Genomic DNA, 15447 nt, shown 5'->3' with positions numbered 1-15447 from the left:
CCCATTGGCAGTATCTATACGTGCTTATGTGCAAATGCACAGAAAAAGTCTGGAAGGGTATATACCACTCACTAGGGTTGGTAGCTGCTTGGGTGGGGTGGGGAAGGTATGTGTGAAGGGGAACATTCACTTTTTATCCTACTTATTTCTGCATTGCTTGAGCCTTTCATAAGCATGTGTATGTATGTGTGTGTATATGTATATATGTATGTATGTATACACACACTTTTTTTTTTTTTTTTTTTTTTTTTGCATGCTAGGAAAGTATTCTATCACTGAGCTCCATCCCTGGCCCAAGCATGTATATTTTCCATATAATCACATTTGTGCAAAGTGGGACTGGTGCTACCAACCTCATAGACTATTGGAAGGATTTTAAAAAGATCTGACAGATAAACTTCCTTTTATGCTGCCTGCTGCAGAATTGGCCCTCACCACTTATTAGTTCCCTTCCCTTTTCTTTCCATTGCCTGGATCTGTGTTTTTACTTGTAACTGTTTGTCTCTGTGTATCTGTTTATATAACCAGTCTGTATACATTTCCTTCTGTGGTTTATGGGCTGCTGAGCATCTGTGTGTACCCTGTTTTTGTATCAATTAGTATCTGTGCATCTGGAAATGTGTAAGTTGTATATCAGTGTGTGCCTGTGTCACTGGGCCTGTTTGGGTGTGTTAGCAATGTGTGCACACGTGTGCCTCTGAGTATGTGTTTCGGGATTTTCTGTTTATGGGTGTTAAGATGTCAGTCTGTTTCAGCGTACTTGAGTATTTATGGGTATCTGAATGTGCCCATGTGTATCTGGATCTGTATGTTAGAAGCCATATATCTGGATGTGCCAGTGTGAACTAGTGTGTTTGCATACGTCCCTGTGTAGATGGGAAGTGGGGGCAGGTGTCTCTGAGAATCCACATCCAGCTGTTTCCCTCTGATCATGGGCAGGGAGCTCTGCCCCCACTTTTTGATCCCTCCTCCACCTTCCAGAAAACCCTGGGTATGGGTGTTTCCCTCCTAGCCCTGCCCTTGGGCACAGGGCCAGTCCTGCTGCCCAGGACTGGTGGAGGGGTGTCTGCAAACACCTAGGGAGGGCCCCTCCTAACAGCCCCCTACAGGAAATCTTTCCAGCTGGCCAGCCAGGCTGGCCATCTCCCTGTTTCCTGAGAATTGAGCCCCTCTCCTCTATGAGCAGGGAGACTTCTGAAGCTCAGGGTCAGGAAATCCCTGCTCTGTTGGCCTAGGTCAGTGTCCATCTGGCTGAGCTTTCTGTGTCTGTCAGATGCAGCCAGAGAGCTGGGGAAACAAAGCATATCTCCATGGCAACCGCCTCAGCCGTAGAACTTGGGCAGCTCAGTGGTTTCCTGGGGCCCTCTTTGGGCCCAGTGCTGGGATGGGGGTAAGTGATTAGGATGAGCTAGTGAGGCTTCTGCATGTGTGCACCCCAACACGCTCAAATACTTCCACACACACATTGTGTTTTCTTTTTTTTTTTTTTTTGAGGGGTTCTACTAGGGATGAAACCCAGGGGAGCTTTACCACTGAGCAACCTCCACAGCCTTTTACTTTTTATTTTGAGACAGGGCCTTGCTAAGTTACCGAGGCTGACCTCAAACTCCCAATCCTCCTATCTCAGCCTCCCAAGTCACTGGGATTACAGGTGAACCACTGCATGAGGCTCTGTGCTAATTTTTGAGAAGATGCTAAGTTCGGTTGGCTAGGTAACTTGTTTTTGTGCATACTTCAAAATAAAACTTCTGATACTTCTAGAAGTTGTTAAAACTTTTCCCATTTGCCTCTGCTTAGCTATGGGACTCAGTGATTTCTAATTACCTACTAACTAAAACAAACTGCTGCAGAAATAAATTGAACCCTGGCACTTAGTTAAAACCATAACTCAGGGTTTCACATTTTTAGTCCATCAACATGTTGTCACTGATCCCACTGATTTACATTGTGGTAAGTAAAGGTTATATATTTTGACTTACAAAATAAATTTATTCTTATAAAATACTGCTTTTATTCATTATAGTTGTCAGAATTTGGGGTGGATTTTATTTGAAGAAGGAAAATCATTTCCTCTGCTAAAAGATAAAGTGATTTTTTTGTTTTGTTTTGTTTTGTTTTTTTAATGGTACTAGGTACTGAACTCAGGGGCACTTAACTACTGAGCCACATCAGGAACCTTTTTTTTTTTTTTTTTTTTTTTTTTAAATTTTTAGCTGTAGATGGACACGATACCTTTCTTTTATTTATTATTTTTATGCAGTGCTGAGGATCAAACTCAGTGCCTCACATGTGTGAGTCAAGTATTCTACCACTGAGCTATCCCCCCAACACCCTTAGCCCTTTTTATTTTGAGATAGATCTCACTGAATTGCTTAGGGCCTTGCTAAATTGCTGAGGCTAGCCTTAAATTTGTGATCCTCCTGCTGCAGCCTCCTGAGTTGCTGGGATTACAAGTGTGGGCTACCACACCCAGTCTCAATGTGTTGCCCAGGCCCTGAACTCCTGGAGCTCAAAGGATTCTCTGTCTCAACCTTGCAACTAGCTGTAACTATAAGCATGCACCGGTTAAGGGAATTTGAAAATCACTTTGCTATACTGCCCACAGCTAAGAGAACCACAGTCTGATCCTTGATTATCTACCTGTGGCAAATCTGTTGAAGTCTGGAACACAGAACTTGTACTTAGGTGAAATTTGTTGAAAGAATGAAGAGAAACATAACCCCAAACACAACCTGTGGCAACAGGTGACTTTCTTCTCCTCCTTCTCAAATTCTCTGAGAATCTGGCGCTAACTCAGTGCTGGGAGGCCCATAAGACTGCATATCCACCCAGCCACACACCATTAACACCCTGGGCAAGTTATTTCACCTCTCAACTCAGCAGGAGGTGGGGGAATGGGTGGAATTAGGCTTGGGGCCTGATTCTAAGAGATACTCTGAGGATCAAAGACGACCTCAGCAGGGAGGTTGTTTGAAATGTTAACACAGTAGCCACAAATGCCAGGCACCACGGATTAGGGGACACAGGAATGTTGGCTATGGGATGGAACCTGTAGGGTTCCTCCTCCCCAAGGTTTGCTGGGGGTCTTCAACTAGGCAGGACTCCCCCTCCCTCCACTACTATTCCAGCCCCTCCAATTGTCTAAGAATGGAGGGAAGCCACAGGTACTCTCATCCATAGGCTCTCTGTCCCTTCCTGATCTTCACTGTGAAGTGAGGGAGGCTCAGTCACACCTTGGTCTGGCTGCCCAGTCTGGAATGAGGAGTCTGTGCTGGAGAAGACCAGGGCCCCCAGGGGACAAAGCTGGTATCTGTGGGAGGCTGGTCTTCCAAGCAGTTTGGGGTATGTGAGGGCAACATTGGTGTGGTCCTGGGCTTTCCAAAAACAGTGGGGCAAAGTTGGAGTGTCCTTAGGCTGCTGCTCATGCCTGGTTATTGCTGGTTCCTCCCCAGGGACAGGTTGGCAACTTCCTGCTGGATCAGGTGACAACCTGGCTCTAGGTTGGACTTTGGACCTGGTTGATAGGGACTGCTGGGAAGTCAGCTCCCTGAGCTGCCTGTATAGCCAGTGAAAAAAGGTAGCTGAACTGAGCAATCATTAATCCCAGGGGCAGGATTCTGCTGCGGCTGAAGGTTAGCCCTTCCAAGGCTGCAAGTCCCTGAAGCAGTCTGCCCACTAGGCCAGGGGACAAGAGGAAGAGCTGAGGCTGCTGCTGAGGTGGTTCATGCTGGGAATGGGGGTTGAGGCTCTGGATACTGGAGTTCCAAATAATGAAGGGATACAATCCCTTTCCCCTCCAAATCAACTTCATAAGCATGTGAACTGTGCAGTCACACATCGACCTGAACTCAGAAAGGTCCTGTGCTGGTTAAGGACTTTGCTGTTGTCCTCTTGAAAATTTTTTAAAAATTTTATTTGTTTGGGGCAGGGTCTTGCTATGTTGCTCAAGCCGACCTCAAACTCACAATCTTCTTGTTTCTATCTCCTGAGTAGGTGGGACCACCATAGGCATGTATCACCAAACCTGGGGCCCTCTTGAAATTCATTTTCCTTCCTTTCTTCTCTTCCTTTCCTTCCTTTCCTCCAGTCCTTCCTGGGATTGAACCAAGGGGTGCTCTGCCACTGAGCCATGTCCCCAGCCCTTTTTATTTTTATTTTGAGACAGGGTCTCACTACGTTGCCTGGAGCCTCAGTAAGCTGCTGAGGCTGGCTTTGAACTTGCGATAATAATCCTGCCTCAGCCTCCTGAGTTGCTGAGATTACAGGTGTGCACCACCTCGTCTGGCATGAAATTCTTTTTTTTTTTTTTTTTTTGTGGTGCTGGGGATTGAACCCTGGGCCTTGTGCTTGTGAGGCAGGCACTCTACCAACTGAGTTATCTCCCCAGCCCCGTGGCATGAAATTCTTAATACATTTTTTTTTTTTTTAGTGCTGGAGATCAATTCAGGGTCTACAACATGCTAGGCAAATGCTCTGTCACTGAACTGCATCCCCAGCCCCAAGTCTGTGGGTATTAATTATTTTTTAATGAAGGCCCTGCAAATTATGTAGCCAATCCAGGCCACTGGGCAGAGATGCTGAAAGAGTTGGTGTAGGGTAAGATTAATCAATATTCCTCTGCTGATTTCTTCCAAAAGCCAGAATGTGTTTGCCTTTCTCTCCCCTCCCTACCCTAAGCATCCAGACTTCATGCAACAGATCAAGGCTCTGCAATCACTCTCTCTATAAGCCTCAGTGCCACCTGTAACACTTTTCCTTTGACACCAAGGGTCCTTCACGTTAAGGCTAAGCTGAGCCAAGAACACCATGAGGGCAGGGTCCAGTGCCTATCATGAATGGGTGCTCTGGGATTGCAGGCTTGATCTAAATGGTGTTACCAGGAAACTGGGGCCCAGCAACGATAGTCAGTGATCTGCCCCAGGCTCCCAGGTGAAGGGAGTGTCAGTAATGGCCCAGGTTCAGCACTGTGGAACCTCTGGGAACACTCAGGGGTTAACACAGGTTAGGGAAGTCATGCTTTGCCCTTTAATCATTCTACAGTGTTACAGTGAGTGGTCTTCGGTAAACAGGCCCCTGCCCTCAAGGAGACCAGAACCAGGAGAAGTTGTGTGGCTAGGGTCAAATTGGTGATGCAAACTCTGTGGGGTGATCACAAAGCCCTTCTGAAAATCCAGGGCAGGGGTCCTCGGGCGCCAAACCTACAGTTGGCCCTATGCTCCTCTTAGGCTGCCCACCTCTGAGTTCTTGGGCAATCACCATCCCCTCCTGGCCTTAATTTCCCTTTTGTACAAAAGGGTAAAAACTCTGCTCTGCTTCCTTCAAGGCTCATTTGTGAAATTGGTGGACAAAAAAGGGCCCGGTCAGCTAGACTAGAACGCTAGAGGCCTGGAGGAAATGAGCACAGCATTTTCATGATTCTGAAAGGCTTTTCTTTCCTGCCAGCTTCTCCAGTCACAATTCTCACCTGCCCCAAGATCCACCCTAATTAATCAGTGCTGAGCATTCAGTGGGAAATCTTGACCCACACGCTGGTGTCCTGGGGAATCAAAGCCTAGACCAAGGGCAAACTGAGGCAGTGTCATCCTTATCCTAGCCACCCAAGAGTGAAATGGGAACACAGGAGACTGAGGATTGTTGGACCCTGAGGGAAGGTATGGTAAGGAAGAGAGGGGACATCTCCCGGGTGCCAGGGGAATGCCTGCGGCGTCAGAGGACTCAGGTATTTCTGCCGCCTACCCCCGCACCCCGCCAATATTGTCCGGGTCCTGTAAAGAATTCTCCGAATTCCCTTGCTCCAGGAAAAGAATTCCAGAATGCTCCATTTCTTCCGAACCAAACTCGGGATACCAGGCTCTCCTGGGTCCAACCCCCGCATTTCGCTCCCCCTTCCTTAGCCCTTCCCCCTCATCCGCAGGTCCCCACCACCCTCTCGGGAACCCAGCACCCTGTGGGCCGCCTCCGGGACAGACCCTCAGTTCCGCCCCCTCTGGGACCCGCCCCGCGACCCCGCCCTCCCGGCCCCGGTGGAGCGCTGCACTCCGGGCCCCGCGGACCACCTCCTCTCGGGACCGGACCTCGCCCTCCCCGGCCCCGCGGCGGCGGGGAGGGGCAGCCGGCAGCCGCTCCCGCCCGCGGCCGCTCCCTCCTCTGCTCTTCCCTCCCGGCCGCTCCGCGCCCCGCCCGCCGCCCGGCCCGCCCTCCCTCCGCGCTCGCTCGCTCGCTCGCTCGCTCGCTCGCCTCCGCCGCCCAAACTTTTCTCCGGGCGCGTCTCCCCGGCGGCCGCCCCCGCGCATGGGCGCCGCGCCGCAGGGGGCCTGACCCCCGCCAGGTCCTCCCGCCGCGCCATGGCGGCCCGCGCGCCCCCCGCCGCACCTGCGGCCGAGGAGCCGGGGGGCCCGGGCGGCCCCCCGCGCAGGAAGAAGTCCCGCTCCGGCGTATCGGGCCTCCGCCGCGCCTTCAGCTGGCTGCGGGGCAAGCGGCGCAAGAAGAAGGCGGCGGGGGCGGAGGGCGGCGAGCCGGCAGTCCCTCGGGCCAAGAAGGCTGACGACAAGGCCAAGAGGGCCAAGGGCAAAAGCCGAGGTAAGGCGGCCCGGCACCTGGGCTAAGTACCGGAGGCGGGGAGGGTGCGGCGCGGGCGGCGCCGCTGGGGTCCTCGGTGTGTTGCAGGGGGTGGCCGCCTAGACACTGGCGCCGGAGGAGCGGGAGTCTAGGACTCAGGCCACCGCCCCCATCCTGCGCCGCGCTCCAGACTCAGCCTGCCCACCTCTGAGGGGAGAACCCCCGTCCCCACCACCATCAGCGGTCTGGGCAGGGATACCCTGGTTTAAGCAGGAAGTGCTGGCAGCCTGGCTGGGGCGGAGAGGCAGTTCCCCCTCCCGTAGGCTCACCCAGGTTCTGTCCTCTGCTGAGTCAGGGGGTCAGAGACTTGACTTTGGCCTGGGGCCAGTGGGAGAGGCAGGTGGCTTGGGTCTCTGGCGGGGGTTCTTCTGAGTCTGGAAGGTCGGCTGCACGCAAAAGGAGAGTTTCTGCCCGCCAGGTGGATCTGGATTTCTAAGCCCGCGAAGGACCCAGCTTGGAGCATAGCATGCCTTAGGTTGTTAACAGTCTTAGCTTCTTCCTCCCGCGCACTCCCCCCGCCCCCACGCCCTCACCTGGGCCAAACCGCAAACATCCACCTCCTGGGGTGGTGAGCTCACCATCTGGGAACCCGCGGCCCCTCCCCATCACTCTTTCCCCCAGCCCAGGTAGGGACTTGCTCGTGTTGAAAGTGTGCTTACAGATGGGGGAACTGAGGCCCGAGCTCAGGCTGTAACTGAGAGACTGTACCCGGGCTGAGGTGGGTGCTTAAAATACAGAAGCTATTTCCCAATTCGGAGCTTGAGCCCCTGGGCTCCCCCTCTGGACTGATGGATGGGCAACGGAGGGGAGACCCATCTGGCCCATCCCGCTAGGTTCACTTTACTTTGGACCATAACTTAGTTCTCTCATTTCCCCAGTTCTATCTTCCATTTGAGGGGGAGGATTTCAGTCTGTGCAAGAGAGTGGGGCTCCCTTGGGGCTTGTCATCCTTGGACGTCTACCTTTCCTATACTCTTGCTTTAGTGCTGGAGGTGAGGAAATGGCCGGGTGTATGGGCCCATTCCATTCGTCTGTGTTTACCCTCCCAGTGTCCTTTAACTACCTCTTTTGGAGGAGAATTAGAAGGAACACTTTAGGGGTCAGGAAGAGGGTGGAAAGCCTCTTGTGTGATTGCATCCGGCCTGATCTTCCTTTTGGATAAGGGCCCTGCTCCCCTGCGGCCCAGTCACAAATAGAAGCCAGGGCACTGGGTCTGGGATGGCTGGGCCAAGCCCTGCGGGAAGGTTTGGGTGAGGGATATTTCCTGGGCAGCCCTAACAGGTGGGGGTCTGTCCCAATGCTGCCTCACTGGGATTCATCGAGGAGTCATTCCCATTTCACTGAAGAGGACAGGAGTCAGAATTGGAGCTGCATGGATTGTGTTGAGATGGTCAGGGCTGGCAGGCAGATGGTTAGTGTACTAGTGGTGTACCCTGGACAGTGGACCAGGAGACCAGCCTCGAGGCAGGGGGCTGGAAATGCTGAGCCTATAAGGTCCTTGCTCCAGCCGCCTGACTTTGGGGGTCATTGGGTCAATGGCCAGGCCTCCCTCTGCCTTGTGTTTGATATCAGGTGGCTCTAGGCTTTCTGGGCAGCAGGTCAGCCTGACTGAGTCCACGTGCAGGGGCCGCACCCTCTGCCCTTAGCTGTTGTTTCCCAGGTCTGGAGGTGGCCCCAGGTATGGCTGAGGGAAGTCCGTTTCCTTTTGCTTCAGCCTCCTCCTATTATTCCAATTGTTTCCTTGTCACTTTCCTGGCCCAGCTTCTTTTCTGTTTATTAAGAGAAAAAATCCGATCTCTCTAATCTCCACTGGCACCCCAGCCAGGAAGGGAAAGCCTGAAGAAGAAGTCTTAACTCTTTCAGTGAGACTGTTCTGAATAGATTGATTGGGGGAGGTGGGAAGCAGGAACACATAGAAGACTCCCAGGATGTCAGATATTAAGGGCATTATCTTCCTTCCTTCCTTCCTTCCTTCCTTCCTTCCTTCCTTCCTTCCTTCCTTCCTTCCTTCCTCCCTTCCCTCCTCCCTTCCCTTCCCTTCCCTTCCCTTCCCTTCCCTTCCCTTCCTCCTGCCTTCTGGGATTGAACCCAGGTGCTTGACCATTGAGCTACAACTCCAATTCTTTTTATTTTTTATTTTGAGACAGGTCTTGCACAGTTGCTTAGGGCCTCACCAAGTTGTTGAGGTTGGCCTTGAACTGGTGTTCTTTCTGCCTTAGCATTCTGAGTTGCTGGGATGACAGGCATGCACCACCCCTTCTAGCTAGAAAAGAGGAAATCTGACACTTATTGATTATTCTGATGTGTCAGGAGCCCTTTATCCATTATCTCTCTTTTTTGTTTTGGTACTAGGAATTGAACCCAGGAATACTTAACCACTGAGCCACATCCTCAGCCTTTTTTTATATTTTAGAAACAGGGTCTTGCTGAGTTGCTTAGAGCCTTGTTAAGGTGCTGAGGCAGACTTTGATCCTCCTACCTCAGTTTCTGAGCTGCTGGGATTACAGGTGTATGCTACCATGCCTGGCATCCATTATCTCTTGAGGTCCCATTTGCAGATGGAAAAACTGAGGCTCAGAGACAGTGAGGGAGTGATTTGATCAAGCTGAGATTTTAAACCCAAATCATCTGCCTCCAAAACTGCTACTATTTTCATGGTTCTCTCAAGGACCTAGAGGAGAAGTGAGACTTAAAAGATCTTATCCAATTCATTCTGTAGATGAGAAACAGTTCAGGGAGAAGTGAGGGAACTTGAGAGAGTGGGAAAGGTATCAGAATCAGGCAAATGAGAGTTTAAAATTTTGGCTCAGGTTGGGGGGGGGATAACAGAATGAATCAAAAACTATTACCCTAGGTAAATGTATGATTACAAAAACGGTATGCCTCTACTTCATGTACAAACAGAGAAACAAGATGTATCCCATTTGTTTACAATAAAAATGAATTTAAAAAAATAAAATTTTGGTTCAGCTACTAGGACATTGACATTGTCCTAGCGTCCCATGACATTACACAGGGAACTTCTCTGTGAACTCAGATTCCATTACTGTCTCATGGGTAAGAGAGAGGACTTTCTCCTAAGGGTGATCCTGTGGACATTGCCTTGATGAGTCTGTGACCTTTCTCTCCTTCCAAGATTCTCACAGGAGAAGATATGAAAATTATAGGAAAGTCATTGTAGAAATGCAAGGGGTTGCTACTTTTGTGTTTAAGTTTGATTTTATAGGGTATAAGTTTAGTCACCTGAGCTCTAAGGACCAAGTCTGGAAGGAGTGGGTGCTGCAGCTGACAAGAACAATTCTGCTGCCCTCTCAACTACTTGATACTGGCAGGTTATTCACCCCTCCAAACCTCATCTTCCTTCTTTGTAAAGTAGGGATAATAAATCCTGCTTTATAGGGTGTTTCAAGGATCCAGTTAGGTCACAGACATTCAAGTGCTTTGTGAACTATGGAGCATGATCCAGATGGTAGCAGTTTTCCACTGTTCTGGTGCTGAGGACCTGGGCATTAGTTAAGCTCATCCTGATCCAGGTTTGGAAAACAGCTCACTTGGTTACACCTCAGATGCCCTGGTGATGATTATTGCTAAGGAGGATTCAGAGAAGGTGGAGTCTTACCTTTGTTCTTCCGGAAGACTTGGACATAATAAAAAGTTAAAAACAAACAAATGAGAATCCATATTTTCCAGAAATATCATCTGGACACTAGACAAGTGTGTGGGGAGGAAGCGTTTCTGGGACTGGTGCCAGGAGTGGAGCCCAGCAGATAATCAGAGGAGGCTTTCTGGAGGAGGTGAGCAGGGTGTGGAAGAAGGCTTATTTATAGGGGAAGAGAAGTAATATGAAGGTTGTTCCGTGCCAGACCTAGGCCAGGCACTTTCCTGAACCAGTCTTCCCTTATCCTCACAACAACTTGGGCGTTAAGCAGTTATCACCAAGGAAGAAAAGGCCCTCAGAGGATGTAAGTTGCTCAAGGTCACTCAACTTCATGTATTTGAAAAAACATAATAGTCTTCAATTTGCATTGTCAGACATTAATGAAGGTGATGAGACTACCTGAGAATAAGGCAAGGTCTTTGCCCCTGTGGAAGTGGTGTGACAGCGTGGCAATGACAGAGCCTCATTGCCTGCAAAGGCCACACTGCCCAAACAAAATAATATGTTGTTTGATGATCCCAGTGACTTGGGAGGCTGGGGCAGGAGGATCCCAAGTTTGAGACCAGCTTGGGCAACTTAATGAGATCCTGTCTCAAAAAATGAAAAGGGCTGGGATATAGCTCCATGGTTAAACATCCTTGGGTTCAATCTTCAGTACTAAAAAAAAAAAAACAACAACAACAACAACAACAACAACATTAGATGAGTGTCTGGCTGTGGAACTTGGACAGGACCAGCTTTGGGGAAGGGGTGTGTAACCCTCTCAAGTGTTCCTCTTGGGCAGTGGGCAGTGGACAGTGGCTGAGGGGTGGGAGAGGATGGCTCTGATACTGAGAATTTAGGAGCCACCGTGCCAGGCCTAGTAGACTCAAGCCCATGAACCTACTTCAGCCTCTCCAAGTTCCCTCAGCTTCCTTATTTGTCAAGTAGGACCATTCTCTGAGGGATCACTGTCCTTGGCATGGGTTGTGAAAAGAGCAGAGATTGAGCTGTGTTTTGCTTTTTGACCTTGGACAAGCCTATCCCACTCTCAGCCAGACATGCCCTGGCCCTGTCTTGACACAGACGGAATTTAAGGGCCTCTGAGACCCCTTGTGGTTCTTGGAATCTCTGGGGTTGAGAGCAAGCTGGAGGAGCAAGCTCATGGGGCTGGGTGAATGTAGGCGTGGGGACTGTGACTGGGAAAGGAGAGCCTTTCTTGGTCAGCCGGACAAGAGATGGCCTGGATGTCCTAGGAAGGTGGGTAAGGAGAGTCCAGCATAAATAATGGACTCTGCCTGCTGAGGAAGTGCCTATACAACTCTGAAGCAAAGTGAAGACTGAGTCTCTTTGAGTGAGGGCGCTTTGCCTGAGGTCAGATGGAATCTGTTTACCTTTCAGTAAACACTGTATTTTCACATTATATGCCTTTGACTGTGCTATTCCCCTGCCTATTTATTTATTTATTTATTTATTTATTTTTATGGTACTGGGTACAGGGGTGCTCTACCACTGAGCTACACCTTAGACCTTTCCTTAATTCCTATTTTTTAAATTGCCGAGTTTGGCCTTGAACTCGTAATCCTCCTGCCTCCTGAGTTGCTGGGATTACGTGTGTTCCATGGTGTCTAGCTTGCCTTTACTTTTCTGTTCAGTGAACTACTAATCCTTCAAGGCCCAGCTCCAGTGTCCTCATCCCTGTGATAATCCTGGGAGATTCTTGCCCTCAGACTCTAGAGCAGGGTGCTTAATGAGATCTGGAGTTGGGACTAGTCTTGGTAGCTCATGCCTGCAATCCCAGCAACTTGGGATGCTGAGGCAGGAGGAGCACAAGTTTGAGGCCAACCTGGGAAACTTAGTGAGACCGTGTTTTAACAATAATATCTTCTATGTAATAAAAAAAAATATTAAAAAGGGCTGGGGGATGTTGCAATGTAGCACAGTAGTAGAGTGCTCCCAGGTTCAATCTCTTGTACCACACACTAACACATACACACATACACACACACACACACATACACACACACACACACACACACACACAAAGAAGAAGAAGAAGAAGGAGAGAGATTTGGGGTCAGGCAGTATTTTGTGGCCACCTTCTTGAAGTAGGGACATCTCAGTATCCTTAGCCTGAGACCTGGATCAGTGTAATGGAGGCAGGGTTCCTTTTGCGATAGAACACATCCAATAGTGGAGTAGTTTCCATACAAGAGTCTAGGATTCCTCAACAAGAATGTGACAGGGTGACTGTTCTGCCCATCTCCTTCTGGCCCCGTAAAAGAGTGGATATTTTGGCTGCCTTAGGTCCAGACAGGACAGGGAACCTCATTCATTTCACAAATACTAAGGGCCTGCTATGTGTCAGGTACTGTTCTGGGGATGAACAGGAGAGACAAGGCCCCACTCCTCATAAACCTCACAATTTGAGACACTGAACAAGTAATTAAGGGTCAAAATGTATAACCAAAGAGGAACACAGAGGTGGCTTCCCTGAGGCAGTGACACAAGACAGAATTGAAGGATGAGGGGAAGCTGGAGTCCAGAGATTGCAGCACTAGAATCAGGCGGGGGGGGGGGGGGGGGGTCTTGGGGGCTGGGGCCTGCTGACTTTCCAGGGTTCTGTGGGGCACAGGGATCTCCATCTTCACTAGCTGGATGTCCTGAAAGCTGGAGTTGGTTCTTCACTCGGCCCTGCTTGGCACAGGACCTGGCACAGAGTGGCTTTGGGCTATAGGTGGGTGATCTAATATGGGCTCCCAGAGTGTGAGCATCTCTGGATCCTGGAAGTTCATGTCCTGAGATGTCACAGGAAGCCCAGAGGAGGGAGTGACTCACTCAAGGTCACTGTCCAGCCTTAGAGGTGGAACAGGAGCCCACAGCTGCCAGGTGATTTCAGCTTCCTCACTCCTTTGTTCAAACTTCAAACAGAAGAGCCCTTCCCAGAGAGGTGCCTCTGCCAGGGGTGGGAAGAGCCGGAAGTGGAAGCCAACCCCACCCCCAGACACCTTCAGGGCCTTGTTCAGCTTTCTTCCTCACATTTTTGCTCTCTCCTGGAAATTCCCTCAGTGTACTCTACCTCACTGCTCCCCACAAAGTCTCCACAGCAGGGTTGCTGGCAGGGTCTGCTGAACTGGGGTGGCCAAACCCTGTGGCCAGAAAAATCTACACACTCTTTCTTGTCAGCAGACAGCAGAGCAGAGCCTCCCTTTACCCCTGCCCCTTGGAAATCCCCTCTCCCCAAACCAAACCCTCAAAGCCCTCTTAGCTGCTCTTGGCCTGTCACATGCTCAAGAAAACTAATGAGAGGAGGCATTGTATATTGTTTGGGTCACAGTGAACATCGTAGGGTGGGGAGAGCGGGTACACACATCTTCCAAGTGCAGACCCCAAGGCCACCTCCAGCTCTTTGGCAGACCTGGGGAAAGAAGTAGGCGGGAAGCAGTTTCCTTGGGCAGGAGGAGTGAAACCTCAGTCCACCTCCCCCACTGTTATCCTCACTCTACTCTCTGTTCCTTGTGCTCCACTGTCCCCAGGGGCTGGTTCATCAATGGACTGTCATGCCACTCAGGGCGTCCCCAGCTCTGCTTGGTATGGAGAGGGCAATAGAGACAGCTCAAGCCTGTACAGGCTTTAAACCTGAATCTTGTGGCAAAGTGCATGATCTCTGGGAGGCTTGCTCCTGTGGGGAGATGACCAAGTCAGGCCTCCTGACTGCTTGAGTAGTGAGGTGGGAGGTGGTTCCAGCCTCTAATTCCAGTGAGTGTGGAGGCTGAGGCAAGAAGATCATAAGTTCAAGGCCAGCCTGAACAACTTTAGGAGACCCTGTTTCAAAATAAAAAATAAAAAAGACTGGGGATGTAGCTTAGTGGTAGAGTGCCACCCAGTTCAATCCCCAGTACAAAAAAAAAAAAAAAAAAAAAAGAGCGAGAGAGAAAAGCTGTTAGACCTTTACCACCATTCCCAAGACAATCACAGGGCACCTGATCCTCATCAAGTGGCTCCCTATCCAACCTGTCCCATGCTCTGGGCCATGGATGGTACTCCTCCTTCAGGATTCTGGGGCAGGTGCTGCCTTTGCAGTGAAAGTACTTATGTGCCACCATTACCATTTCCACCATTATGCAAGTGCCACCTCTGCCACTGCCACCCATATCCAAATGCCACTATTGCTTCTATACCTACTATACAAATCTGACCAATCCCACCTCCTCCACCTTCTAGGCAGCACTCAGGACACACCTAGTGTGTGCTGAGCCTGCGGTTACCAAGGAGTGAGCTGATCCCTGCCTGTGAGGAAACTTTTCTGGTTGGAAAGGCAGATATCAAAATAAACTAAATCAGGATGCAAAGACTGGGATGATGTCACAGAGGGTGCTGGGGAACCCTGAGGTCTGATCAGAACTGTACCAGAGGGCAGCACTGATGGCTGCAGGAGCACCACCTTGGCACGGAGCCAGGGGAGGGGAGTGCACGGAGGAGCAGTGTCCATTGGGGCCATGAGGATGAAAAAGCATCTTCCAGACAAAGATACAAGAGGAGATGGAGGTGTGAAGACCTGAAGGTGCACACTAGAGAGTGGCAAACAGTTTTGTGTGGTTGAAACCCTAGAATGAGGACAGGATGGTTAGAAATGAGGCAGAGTTGGTGGGCAGTGGCAAACTCCTGCACGGCTTCTGGTGGCCAACACACCTGCCTTCCAAATATCTTTCAAGGCTCTTTGCTTACCTGTTCTCACTCAGTTCATGCAAAGGGATGTGGACTTTGCCTTTGGGTGTTTCCTCTGTTCTCTTTAATGGTCTCAGTTTCCCTATCTGTAAGCAAAGGAAATTGAATTAGCAGATCTGTAAAGTCTTTCCCATCTTTGATACTGGGACCCTCTTTTCTATGAAAGGCGGAGAGACCAGTGTACACACAATGGTACCTAGTGTGTGGTATTTTCTATGAATAATTAGATGCCAGGCCTTGAGGGGTTGCACTGTTGTCAATTTCAGACTCTTAGCAAGAGATAGGCCTCAGAGAGGGTTGGGATCAGTTTTGACTCTTCCATTTTGCAGGGAGGGAACAGGGTATTATGGAGCCACTGGGCGTAAGAGGCAGCATGGTGTAGTGGAGGGGCTTGCCCAGCTGGCAGAAAGTATGAACCATATATGGGGGACTAGAACCAAGGACTCTGAACTCTCAGTCTAGCA

At 50.1% G+C, this 15447-nt stretch overlaps 1 protein-coding gene across 1 annotated transcript in view; it reads left to right on the top strand.

Annotated features, from left to right (window-relative positions):
- Positions 1-6065: 6065 nt before the first annotated feature.
- Positions 6066-15447, top strand: part of Kiaa1522 (KIAA1522 ortholog) — a 29943-nt gene continuing 20561 nt past the window's right edge. Inside the window, exon 1 of the mRNA XM_047544957.1 lies at positions 6066-6579. Within this exon, the coding sequence (XP_047400913.1) occupies positions 6345-6579 (235 nt within the window). The 5' untranslated portion in view covers positions 6066-6344. The remainder of the gene's footprint in view (positions 6580-15447) is intronic.

This window comes from Sciurus carolinensis, chromosome 1 (assembly GCF_902686445.1).
Source record: "Sciurus carolinensis chromosome 1, mSciCar1.2, whole genome shotgun sequence".
NCBI lineage: Eukaryota > Metazoa > Chordata > Mammalia > Rodentia > Sciuridae > Sciurus > Sciurus carolinensis.
Note: the sequence above shows the minus strand (reverse complement) of the source record. Positions and strands in the feature narration are given on the sequence as shown.